Source organism: Diorhabda sublineata, chromosome X (assembly GCF_026230105.1).
Source record: "Diorhabda sublineata isolate icDioSubl1.1 chromosome X, icDioSubl1.1, whole genome shotgun sequence".
Taxonomy (NCBI): Eukaryota; Metazoa; Arthropoda; class Insecta; order Coleoptera; family Chrysomelidae; genus Diorhabda; species Diorhabda sublineata.
This window is the reverse complement of record NC_079485.1, coordinates 33,728,283-33,741,836: the sequence shown is the minus strand read 5'-3', so window position 1 is coordinate 33,741,836 and position 13,554 is coordinate 33,728,283. Positions and strand designations below refer to the sequence as shown.

At 33.0% G+C, this 13,554-nt stretch overlaps 1 protein-coding gene across 1 annotated transcript; it reads right to left on the bottom strand.

Annotated features, from left to right (window-relative positions):
- Positions 1 to 2,013: 2,013 nt before the first annotated feature.
- On the bottom strand, positions 2,014 to 12,825 carry LOC130451021 (calcium and integrin-binding family member 2). Its single transcript, XM_056789819.1, has 6 exons — positions 12,758 to 12,825; positions 12,670 to 12,704; positions 10,561 to 10,681; positions 10,250 to 10,397; positions 5,850 to 6,993; positions 2,014 to 4,296 (listed from the first exon to the last, which is right to left on the bottom strand). The coding sequence occupies exons 1-5, from the start codon at positions 12,806 to 12,808 to the stop codon at positions 6,770 to 6,772; spliced, it is 579 nt and encodes a 192-aa protein (XP_056645797.1). The 5' UTR covers positions 12,809 to 12,825; the 3' UTR covers positions 2,014 to 4,296; positions 5,850 to 6,769.
- Positions 12,826 to 13,554: the final 729 nt, after the last annotated feature.

Genomic DNA, 13,554 nt, shown 5'->3' with positions numbered 1-13,554 from the left:
AAATAGATCCTATAAAAACTTTGCCTAAAGTATGTTGTTAAATGATATTGCCGACGACTTTTACATAATCCCCCTTCGCCGCAATCGGTGTTTTTTAGAATGTAAATAAACAGAATGAAAGCAACCTTATTATTCAATTATGAAGTACATATACATATTTTAAATGTGTGACATTCAGGAATTGCTGGAATCGCAAGATGAAAATTTGACTGAAACCGACTTGGAGGAAATGTTAAATTCACAGCCTGTTGAAGAAGGGATTTCAAAAAGCACTGGAAACGTGACATTTAATTTGAAAAATCTTAGTGAAGGTTTAAAAACTGCAAATGAGCTTTGCGATTTCTTTATGAACATTGATCCGTCTATGGAACGAAGCCTTATTTTTAAGAGGCAAATTGCTAATATGACTGCTCTGTATCAGTCTGAATTGAAGGAGCTTTTAAAAACTGCCAAGCAAGAGAAAATTAGAAAATTCTTCAAACCATTGCCTAAGCCTTTTCTATATTTGTTTTTTATGTATTTATTTATTTTGTCACCTAGGAACGTATCCCCCATAATCCCATACAAATTACATTCATACATTCCGTATTCACGGTTTCTGTATTCGCGGCATATTTTTGGAACATATACCCCGCGAATAAAGAGCTTTTACTGTAATTGTTTTTGCTCGTCAAATAATCTTATGGTCTCATAGTTTTATCATTAAATTCTATTGAATTATTACCTTTTTCTTATTAATCTTTCATAGGTCCGTGTTTATTACAATATAAGCCAAACAATATTATATTTTTAACTAGGTTAAATATATCATCCTTAATATTGTTAAAAGCTTAGAGTCAAAATATTATCAAGGAGACCAATTTGAACACACCTTTTATTTGAAACGATTAATAGAAAATAGTCCTACTAGTCTCAACAAACTTTACGCAAAGTTTTAAAAATATCATATTGAGTTTCGCATTATTATGAAATTTTTTACTAACGAAAGATGAACACCAATACAAATCAAAAACAGAATGGAGGCTGTTTACGGTGACTTAGAACATGATCCACGGGTTGGATGTACTGTTACGGTAATTGCTCTAGAAAACATTAAGTTAGTGGAAACATTATTCTAAGTAACCAGGGTCTAAAAAAATTGCCGCACAGACCGGCAATTCTAAAAAAAATATTCTAAGGCAGCGTTGAGAAGAATGTTGTGCGCTTTTAGAGCTTTGCCGCGAGGACCGATCAATTATAACGGGTGATGAAACTATGATATGTTACTATGATCCTACATCCAAAACAGATTCCATAGAGATAGCTCATTCCAAAAAGTCAAAGGTCGCTGAAAGCACTAAAAAATACAATATTTTAGGAATACGAAGATATCCTTTTGATTGTCTTCAAGGAATCAAATACAGCCTTGACAATGCTCCAGTCCACAGTGCTTCACTTTTCAAGGATAATGTACACAAATGTGGCTTCACACCTTACCATATAGTCCTGACCCCGTCCGACTATTTTTTGTTCACAAAGCTGAAAGTCGAGTTAAGATATATAAGATTTAACAACCTCGATGAAATTAAAGAGGCGGTGTTCGAATATTTTGACTCTAAAATTGCATCATATTTTTATAGTGGCATAGAATCTTTAGTCAGACGTTCTGTAAAGTGTATAGAAATAAACGGAGATTATATTGAAAAATAATCATAGTTTTTTTATTTATAACCCTTCCTTCTATGTTAGGCTAAGAGCTCATGGACCACACTCCATACATTGGGAGATACAGTATGTTCCACTAAAATTATAAAAAAACCTTGTATACTTAATTTAATATAATCAGTACAAAATTTATTGTATCAAGTTAATCTACTTTTTGCTGAAATTTGAAGGGGAGAAAAAATTTTCAGGCGTTAATGACTTTTTATTCACTTTTTATTTACATGGTCTATTCATTGATTTATATAATCCGCAGAAAATTATTTATTCCTTTCCTTCCATCATTTAGATCATAAAAAGAACATAAAAAGACAGCGTTTTTCACCTGAAGTGCTGAACAAATATAAAAAACTGAAAGTCATAAGAAATCAAAAAGTAGGTTTCATTATTTGTGGTCTTTTATTAAATAATTCATTCACGTTCACTCGTCAAATTTATCCATGTATGTATCTTTATCAGTCAGTGATCCAGTATCAACCAAAGTTGTATCAGCCGTAGTTATAAATTTTCGTATAAGCTATGATGAATTGGAGTATGAAATTAACGCGATTTTCTTTTTCATCGCTGATATTCGTCATCCATTATACTTTGTCCGATATTCTTTATTGCTCCACATTTAGTATGATGTTCAATTGCTTATCACAACAAAATTAATGGACTGACTGATTTGTGCCAGTTTCCAATTATGACAAAGGTTAATTAGTATACTTCAGTTCCTACTTGATTTTTGAATTAGATTAGATTAGATAAATCGACTAACATAACATATTTATTGTTCTAATGTCTACCCCGAACTTATAAAGTTAGCTATCTGTCTGAGGACAATATAACTCCGCTTTCTGGTTTTACAAATAATGAATGTAAGTACCGTAGTCTTTGTCGATGGACTGTCCCGCACTCACCGAGAAGGAGCTAGGCTATTTCTGGTTTTTGATTTCTTGCAGAAATCACAAGACCTGTCGGAAGTTTTTCCAATATTCTTTGAGTAGTACTTCAATAGGCAGTATCCAGTGAGCACACTAGAAATTTTCTTTAGCTCCTCTTTACTTAATGGAAGAACTTTTTTATCCATGTTTCTGGTTTTCTCTTGTTTTCCTCCTTTTTTATCATCGTAGCTTGATGATTTTTTGTATTGTAAAGGTTGTGATCCAATAAAAGAAGTTGCACTGGCCTTCCTCGTCAGGTGATCAACTTGTTTATCACTAAGTTGGAATGACTGGAACCGTTGGTGATATTAATACTGAACACACTGTTTACACTACTTCAAAACCTACAATCACAATTAACAAGTTATCGTCTCCAGAAAGTGAAGGTAAACTGATATATTCGCCTTTAGGAAATTAAGTGCAAACGAAGTTTGTTTTGTTTAGAGCCCCGGCATTTGAAAATGCTCCTATGACATCACTACTCAAGCATTGAAAATGTTCTAATATAAAATATTATTTCTTTAAATTTTTCAAAGCAATCGTTATCTATTCTACACAAACATATCCCAAATTAAAAAGGTACAGGTTTCGCTTATCTTAAAAAAGTTGGAGAAGAAAGACCCATCTGTGATTCGACAAGTCTAGTTAATAACTGTATATAGGAGTGTCATCAAAAAGTGAGATAGATTATTATAATATAAACAAAGTTAGAGGTGACATTTCAAGGAAATGCTCACTAAAATTTTACAATGCACTTATACCGATGAGAAAACCATTCCTGGAAGACATCTTTCGAAATGGTGGGTTGTGGATTTATCAGTACCAATGTGAGATAATGTTCAAAGAATTGCACTCTTATAAAAATAAAAGACTACATTGTGGAAGGAAAAGTGGTGTATTCCACTTGCAGTAAATTGTAAAAAATAATAAAGACGTTTCACCGGTGCTTTGGGTTTTTACAGCCATACTTATATGGCACCTTCTTTTAAATTCCCAATTCTGTATCATGAAGTGTACCCACTATTGAATGTGTAAATATTGGTAAAACTGGTGCAGCACATGTGGATGAGGAAGCATATGAGCTGTCAGAGTAGGAAGAAACGCATATACCTTAACAATTTCTTGCACGCATCCTCAAAATGACAGTATTTCGTTAGCTAGTATTTTACGTACATGGGACAGCAAAAATTAAAAAAAAATATTAATGATTATCTACCCCGCGATCGTTTAGCTTTGTGTTGTAAATATTCCAATGTTTGTTGCCCAATTTTTATAATTTTATCATTACAACTCAGGGCTTCCCTTTTTTATCGCCTTTTTGTTATTATTTTCTGCTTGTTCGATATGAATTGTGTTTTTCCCATCATTTGTATCGGTTTCGGGGGCTTCATTAGTGCTTATTCCAGTGTTATGTTCTGTTTGTTATGTGTGTATTTCGATGGACGACTCGTCAACAGAAACCTCATTAACAAGATCTTAATTAGCTTGAACACCTACGATTTGTGTACTTGCTGCAGTATTTACCCTTCAATTTTCACTGGAAACTCTAACTTTCACTATATTTTAAAAAAAAAAGGGCGAATGAAAATTCCCTGATCGAGATTAGGGAATTTTTCCTAACTCCATCGCAAACTGATTCCGCAAACACAATTTTTTCGTAGCACGTTCTCTGAAAAAAAAAGCATACTTATCAGTCCTGTATAAAAATAACAATATTTATTTCAGGTATTTAGTTCGTTTAGGTCTCTGACATCCTTTTCTCGTATGGGAGCCTCAAGTGTAGGAAAAATTATATCTGAAACTGTACCGGCAATATGGGAAGATTTGCAGCATGCCTATTCCAACGAGAGACACTTTTAAAAAGTGGAACTTTCCTCACGTGATAGAAGCGATTAATGGAAAGCATATCCGTGTTATTTGCCCTAAAAATTCTGGATCTATGTCTTTTAATTGCAAAAAATATTATTCTGTTGTACTCCAAGTTATTGCAGATGCAAATTTTAAACTAGTTGCGATAGACATAGGCGGTTATGGAAGGCAAAGTGGCGGCGAAACTTTTCAGTCCTCTATCTTTTACTGACTACTCATTACCTTCTGATCTTCTGAGAACAAATAGGAATGCACCATATGTTTTTATCGGGGACGAAACCTATCCAGTTATGGAATTTTTACTTAAACTTTTGGGAGGAAAAGAATTGCCCTAAGATCAGGAATGTTTTAATAGCAGACTCTCTGGAGCTCGAAAAACAATAAAATGTACTTTTTGGAATATTAAATTCAAAATGCCGTGTCTTGACCTAACCTATCGAAACGGATATACTTGTGGTAGACAACATTATTAAATGTATTTATGTTTTACATAACATCCTTATTCCGAGGCAAATTTGTGGGTCTATGAGCTATATTCGGTTTTACGGTGGATGGGCTGCTAACCCGTTCCACTAACCCTCCTCCTTTTCTCGGGCTTGGGACCGGCAACACAATCGCTAAGTTACTCAATCCACCCAGCGATCATGCAGGCGAAATAAATACATTCGAACTGAAGCAAAAGCCCGCATATACAAGACCGCAATCAGACATATATTATCCTATGCAGCAGACACCCGACCTGAGACCTCTAAAACGAAACGGATATTGGAGACTACAGAAATGAAAATAGTTCGAAGAATAACGGGAAGAACACTAATGGATAGAGAAAGAAGTGAAAACATAAGACGAACATGCGGGATAGATATTATCAATGACTGGGTACTAAATAGAAAGATAAAATGGAATGAGCACATTGACCGCATGACGGAAGAACGAATTGTGAAAATATCAAGGGACAAATCACCAGCAGGACAAAGAAGCCTTGGAAGACCTAGGAAAAGATGGAGTGACAACCTCCCAGGTGACTGAGCAGAGGCAATGAAGTGAATAAAAACAGGCAATGATGCCTATACACAGCAGGAAGAAGAAGAAGAAGATAACACCCTTATCGATAGGAAAGGTTTTCAGAATCACCTAACTGAAGTACAAATTGTGCGAAAGAACCGAGAAAATCAGAGCACTAGTAGGCCGTCAAATACAGCTAAAAAATTTAGAGATATCTTTACAAACTTTTTCTCAAAAAATCCTTCTTTATGATTATCCTGCATTTTTGTTTATGGAATTTACTGTATGTATTGTTTACTTTCCATATAATATTGGAAATGATCAGGCTATTATTAATAAAAATCTTACCATCTAATCCTATTTCGGCTGCTATATCGTTCCAAAACTTTTGCGTAACATGTCGATTGCTGTGAGATTTTAGTCGCTTGTCCCAGAAGGCAGGTCTCAAAATTACGGCGATCAAAATTTCATTATCCATCATTATTTAACAATCATGTGACCACGTCCGGCGCCGACACAAGCGTCTAGAACCATTGATAAGCTAAATAAATTATCGGCGCTTATCGGCGCCGATTGCCGGTAAGCAGGCAGCCTGCTTTCTTATGTGTGCAGGAAATGCAGGTATTAACAAGGTCCGCTATTTACTAGGGCGGTTGACGACAACACATTCACTACGTTGATTATATTTTTACTTTCCACCATGTTTTTAATGTCATTAGTCAAAATTAGTTTTAATACTCATCTAGTGCCTAGTTAATACTGGTCAAAAGATCTCCTATTATTAAAAATTCACGACGCGACAAATGCGTATCTAATTATTTTTTGACGATTTAAAACAATTGGAAACCAAGTGTGTAGAATTAACAATTATATTAGAATAATAAAATATTTTTTTGGCAGCAAAGTAACTTTTTGGCCTCACCGTCACAGATGACAAAACTTGTTAAGGGATTCAACTCATTTTTACAGGACTTTATTAGGCTTAGCTTGTATTTCAGCTGTGAGAACCGAAGGATTGGAGACATGACATGACATTAGAAAACAAATTCAAGTCATCTTGCACCATATGCCAAGAATTTTGGAAGGAGTTTTCCCAGTCAATATCATTGATAATTATTGAGTGGGTAAAGTATAATGAATAACCATTTACATAAGTAACAGCTTCTATACATTTTACAAATCATTATCGGGTAGACCGTCTTTAAGAAAATATTCTAAAAAATATGTTTTAATACTATAAAAAGTTGAGAAAAAATTGGAATACCAATTTATATTCGTATATGAAAGGTAGATAGAAAATCAGGAGCTCTAGTAATAACATGTTCGAATTCCATGTAAGAAAGTTTCCCGTCTCCGTCTACGTCAGCTTCTTCAATAACTTTCTCAGCAATTTGTTGTCTATCATCTGAAGTCAGTTCTTGAGTGTTTCTTGTGAGCAGAAGCAATGCTTGGTCAATATCTTCAGGTCCTACATGTTGATCACTATCAAAGTCTGCAACAAAACAACAAGAAGTCAGTTGCGTGAAAACGTGAAATTGGTACTTATTCTTCTTTGTAATAAAATGTTTCTAATTTGATGCAAATAATTTTTAACGTAGGTACTTTTAGTACTGAATAAAGAAAGAACCTTCCACATTTTCTCATATTTACCAAATGAAATACTAAAGGAGAAGATAACACGTACTAAAGGAGAAGATAGCACGTACTAAAGGCTTCCCCTGTTCGCTATCATAACTAGTAACCGTTATTGAATTCAAATGGATATGCTAATAATACCCCCAGAAACCTGTAATCAATAATAATAACCTTATTGTTGTAGCTATACACTCCGAATATGTGCCAATAGAATTTTTCGTCATTCCTTCCTTCAATTTTCTATTACTATTTATCGATAGACTCAAAGAGAATGAAGAAAATAACATAAAGAATATTGTATAAAAATAGTGTTTCGAAATGGCTACCTGTATTGATAAATATATATAGAGAGTAACAAAAATTATAAAACGCACATAATCTCGAAAATGGAAGTTCGAATTACAAAACATTAGCTATAGATGTAGGTAATTTCGAAAAGTAACTTTAGAAAACCTGTTTTAAAAATAGTTATATATTATTGTATTATAAGTAGAACTGTCCTCTATTTTTCATTATAGTCTCCCCCATTATTCAAGCACTTGAACCATTTATCAATTTACCAATTTCTTCTGCATAAAAAGTGGCCGCCATCAAATGTGCCACAATCACAATCAACTAAATACTCTCCTCAAAGCACTTCTTCGTAGGAGTTAACAAATGTACATCAAAAGAAGCTAAGTCCAGGCCCAAGGAAGGATGTTGAAACAAATCCCATTTTATGTTCGGCAAAACCTCTCCTGTTCTCATAACTCTGTTATAGTATAGATTCCTCGAGCAATCCAAGAGACCATCAGCCCAAAAGACCATCAGCATTCTCGTGAAAACACTTTGACAGGTTTTCCTTAGCCGTATTGGAGATCTGTTATGACCCCATGTCAGAGAGACTATTGATTCGTCTTCTCATTAATATGTGCTTTTTAAAATTCGTCACCAATCGGTACACTATTAAAAAAGCTCTGAGTGATAGCGTGAAAAACAATTTCGAATCAGCACCTATTCGGCTGGTTCTGTGGATCTCCATCAGCATTTTTAGTTCTATCTATCCAACGTAACAACACATCTTAAATGAATGTCTATCTAATTTATGTTTTAGTATACCAATACTTACTATTACTTACAAAACCCTGTAAAAATTAATCTTGATTCTGAATTCATTGGCTGCGATAAGCAACGCTACTTACTTACTAGTTACTAGTTTTATAAAATCTACTTCTAAAGTTTTTCCAAAAAATAGAATCTTGAAGTTTGAAATCAAGAAGACTTTCGAAGAAACAACTTTCTGGAAAATTTTACACCCAATTACTGCAACTTAAAGCAAACAAAAATGAATTGCAGCTCTATCTTGCTGAAAAAACGTTTCCAAACATTCGTATTGTTAAAGTTCTTTCAATGAAAAATAGCTCTGGTAATTGTGCTTGTACTATGTAAATAATTTTTTAGTTTCAGTTTTCAATAATATCAGATGCAAGGTGACGTATTAAAAAAAACGATGTTATTCATAACATAATAACCGTAAACCTTGCAACATTTGAACAATTAGTAGTCGATGAAGTTAATTTTTAATTTTGTTTATGCTACTCATTTTCAACATAATAAGGCATTTACAGACTTCTGTTCCACTCGATATTCACAAAACCAACGAAATATTATAAGTTTGCTATTAATGATTTGGCGCAGTATTGTTACTGAATCTTAATTTTCAATTTTTAACACTCTCTTTAGGTTGCCGGTAAAATATTAGGGCAAGTCAAAACAATATAAAACCATACAAAAGATGGTTCGAACCTTTCGATTATTGATTCCATAGGTATACTTTAAATTCTGTGTAGATTTTTGGAAAGTAGGGACTGCTTTTGTTTATATGCAAAGGAAGCCAAAAAGTTATTATGATAGTTAACGGGATCAATGCTGGAAATAAAATCGTAAATAGGAAATACAAAGGAAGAAATAAGAGAAGTAAGAAAAGAATAGAAGGACAAAATAACAAAAAAAATAGAAAGATTGGAAAGAATGTATGAAACAGATATAAGGAAGTAATAAACCATTTGATAATTAATACATCAAACCATAAACAAAGAAAGCATACAAAAGAAATGGAAGTTCCAAGATGCAATTAAGAATCGATCTTTACGAAGAGATGATTATGAGAAAGCATAAAGTGAATGGCACACAAAATAAAAATGTTATATGTCCTCTAAGCTGGAATTTCTAGAGCCTTTGATGATATTCATACAGAACAAACTGTTTACACCACCACTACATCAACACTCACAATTACACTTCGTCTCCAAAGACAGAAGTAAAAGTTTACCTTCGGAAGATAGAAGGGAGATAAAAAGAAATATATGAAGAAAAAACTGATCGATAAGTGGCATTAGTAAATACTAAAGAATTAATTAGCCATGGAAAAGGAGTACATGTAATAATGAAAGTCTAAACTACAATACATAAATTATACTGGAAATCGTAGTGTGGAATTGAAACTGCAGTACGTCGAGGCTATCACAATGAAAATATTGAGATATTTTAACAAAAGAGTGAGGTACAAGAGTATAGTCATAATAAGAAAAGATGTAGAAATGGTGAAAATAACAACGGAAAAAGAAATATTGAACTATGTACTGAAAATGGATTAGTAACAATGCGATATTCAGATATGCAAAAATATATGAGTAAAATAAAAAATTGAAGGAGAAGAAACCTGACACCGAACTTGATAAGAATATAGATAAGTTGTCAAATATTAAAGACATAAGAGAGAGAGAACAGAAAAGTCAAAGACTAATTAGGAAGAAGAATTTTGGTTTGGAGATATGCCTAAGCAGTGATAAACCATATAATAGAGAAAAACTAAATTAGAAAGACCATGGTACGATAAAGTGGAGAAATTGTTAGCAAAAAACAGATGACGCTACAGATTTAATGAAAGATAAAAGCAAGAGAGGAATGAGTATAGAGAGTAAGTAGAGGTAGGAGAGTATAAAAGTTAATTGATTACTAATAGAATAGAACAATTGGACATGTACTTCTATATAGATTAAAAATTTGAATAATTTAAATTCTTTTTCAACAGCGGTATATATAAACATAAGTAAAAAACTGGTTAGACTTACCATAGATTCTGAAGGCGTAAAAAACTTTTATATCTCGCGGTGCTTGTTCGCTGAAAACCGAAAGAAGATCTAAGAAATCCTCGAAGGATAAATTGCCTTTACCATCTCTGGAGAATACCTCGCATATCCTTTTTTTAAAAGGATTTTCCTAAAAAAATAATCTAATAATATGTTTTATTGTTGGGACGTATCCAATAATGTAAGGACATTATATTATCAAATAATAATCAATAATTCCTTTAGTGATTGTGTTGAAATATTAAATTATAATTCTGGATACACCCTTTTGTTAATTTATGACATGGAATTACGTGCAACTCTGGAATTTTTTCTATACTGTCTTCTAATGGGATCCTTATGCTAATAGCCTCGTTTTTCTTCATTTGTTTCGGAACAATATCGGGACGAACTTCCCGAAACCTTTTGAAAACCCTAAAAAAGAATTTATTATATTAACAAATAATTCTAAAGAATATTCAAAATTTTAGTTCATCAACTAACTTGAAAATAACTTTTCTTCAGACCAGGTTTTAACCATTTTCTAATGTAAAAATGGTAAATACCGCCATAGATTATTCTCCGAAAAGGTGAAAGTGGTTGACTTTTCGTCGATTTTCCCCAAACACTTTTTTCACAATATCAATAGAAAGTAGGAACAAGTCGTCTTCTGTTGAGATTAGAAAAGCTGAACGAGAAAGCACACATAGCAAAGAAGTCCGAAACTCTATATAGCTCATGGAATCCTTCTTATGGCTGTAAGTCAACAAGGGACGGTGTGAATCGTCAGGTTCTCAAGGGAAATTGAAGTTAATATTTGTTGCGGCTTATAGCCGGGTAAGTGGTCTTTTCTTAAAGAAAACAATTAGAATATGGCTTTAAAAATTCTTATTTTCGAGCTAGCAATGATGTGAATAGACATTTTTATCTGTATACAAAAAAAGTAATTGTATTAATGAGCTGAAAAAGAAATCTTGTGAATGAACTCCCCATGCAAATGCCATTTATTTGTACGATTCATATACATTTTCAAAACCAAAAACTTAATCAATCTAAAAATAATTTTCTGTAATATATGAATATTCAACAAAATTATTATCAAACATTTTCTCGATAATATAAACCTGATAAGTTCTTTCCAATAAAAAAGCTTATCAAATAAAAAAAAACAGAAAAAAATTTGTATCTTTTAAAAAGACCGTCCAACGGTGACAACACATTAACTAAGAAACGAAACAACCAGAGCAAAAATGGTTTACGAATATACAATATATTAATCAAAAATTTATTTCATTCATTCCATAAATTATTTCCTCAAAACTGAACATAATTCCGATATGCTCAATATTTCCAATATCATTCCCACTATAAAAGCTAACTATGTTATGTGTAAAGCTACATGCCAATAACTTTAGTAAACTATATAGCAAAGGCAATAGAAAATATAAAATTAAAAAGAATGCAAAGATTCACTGATAAACACATCATATCCCCGTAAACGATTTTAGAGAGGGTCATAGTACAACCGCTCAAAGTATATGCCTGTGTCGAATGGCTCGGGGCTTTAATCCATATATTGATAATTAATGCACCAAACTCTTCAATAAAGAAGACTATGATTTCATTTAACAAATCTATTTTTTTCAATTCAATGATAACACAATAGAACCATATCTTATGGAGTACCACAGGGTTCAGTACTCTAACCTTTGTTATACGACCTAATCACTCACGACTTTCTGATATATGATGAAAATATTTTTGGTAGCAACGGTTAGGAAGCACTCTATACCCTACAACACACTAATATACCTTTTTAAAAAATAATATACTGTTGATAAAAGTTTTCAAAACAGAGTAATTGTCACTCAGAAGAAATACTAGAAAAACAGCTCTTCACAATCATAACAATACGAGTACATTGGAAAGGACAAACTATTATCCCCAGTAGTACCCTAAGATATTTAAGGTACGTAATAATACAAGGAAATATGAACGCGAACACAAACATAATGAAATAGTGGAAGAAGCTGAAATTGTAATATTATATAGAAACCAATCGCACATCCACAACGTGCAGGCTGAATAAAACAAGTGTCCACTTAGGGCAATCAAACATTCCTGCTACTCTAAAGAAACTTGATTGCCAAAATTTCAATAAAATTCTTTAACCATTATCTGCCAAAAGATCTTCGAGATTAATTCAAAGCCGCACATCGCGCAGTAGTTTACCTAGACCAATTTACCAAATTGCGCATAGAGTTCGAACTGCCCCATTTCGAATTCAGCTTGGTTGTACATATTAATGAGTGTTCTCGATGGTACCTAAAACTTTTTTATATGGGCCGAACCATTATTGAAATAAATGGACGATTGTAAGTGAAATGATATTTTCAAAAAATTTAATTATATAAAACATTTACCTTAATATCTCTTTTCTGGTGAAGAACGTACAGTCCTGTTAATACAATACGAATAATTTTTAAAAAAATTACAGATATCAAAACTTACCTGATAGTTTTCTAATTGTTGTTCTGTAAACGTGACTAACTTATTCCCCATTGTAGTTCATGACGATTAAATGATTTTCCTTGAGCTTTTTTCTCACCACACACTACCCCTAGTTTCCATAGAAACTTAGGAGCGGCAATGGTAATTTATCAAATCTTTATCGATCGTATGTGGACAATTATATTTCTTCTTAATATTACCTAATAGATTGCAACCTTTACCTATATTACGTTAAATAACACATGTATTCACACGTTTTGTCAACAAAAATCAATTTTCGTTGTTAATTGAATGACAAAAATAGGATTTTTTATTGACAGTTAGATTGAAAGTAATTTTGTCCTTAAAGCGAAGTTTCTTATATTGTAAGTAACAGATTAGACGTAAAAATTGTAAAAATACGCACATTCAAATATACCGCTTCATAGTCATGGGTATTTTCCTCTTGCGGTTGGAAGTTGAACTAAGGTTTACAAGATAAAACACAGTATTTTAATATATGCAGGGCCGGGTTAAGCTAGAGGCTTGGGGGGGGGGCTATAGCCCCGGGCCCCAGGTCCAAGAGGGCCCCATCATTCTGTATTTTTTGATATGTTGATACCACAAATCTAACGTATTGATATTATTTTGTGAATTTTCCCGGGTTTCCGAATTCCTTAAGGGGGACCCGTCATTATTTTAGCCCCGGGCCTTATAAATCTTAATCCGGCCCTGAATATATGGGTGCATTCCACATAGTTCATCTACTCATCCCACTAAGCACCCACGACAATCACGTTTATGACCTCGATCTTTAC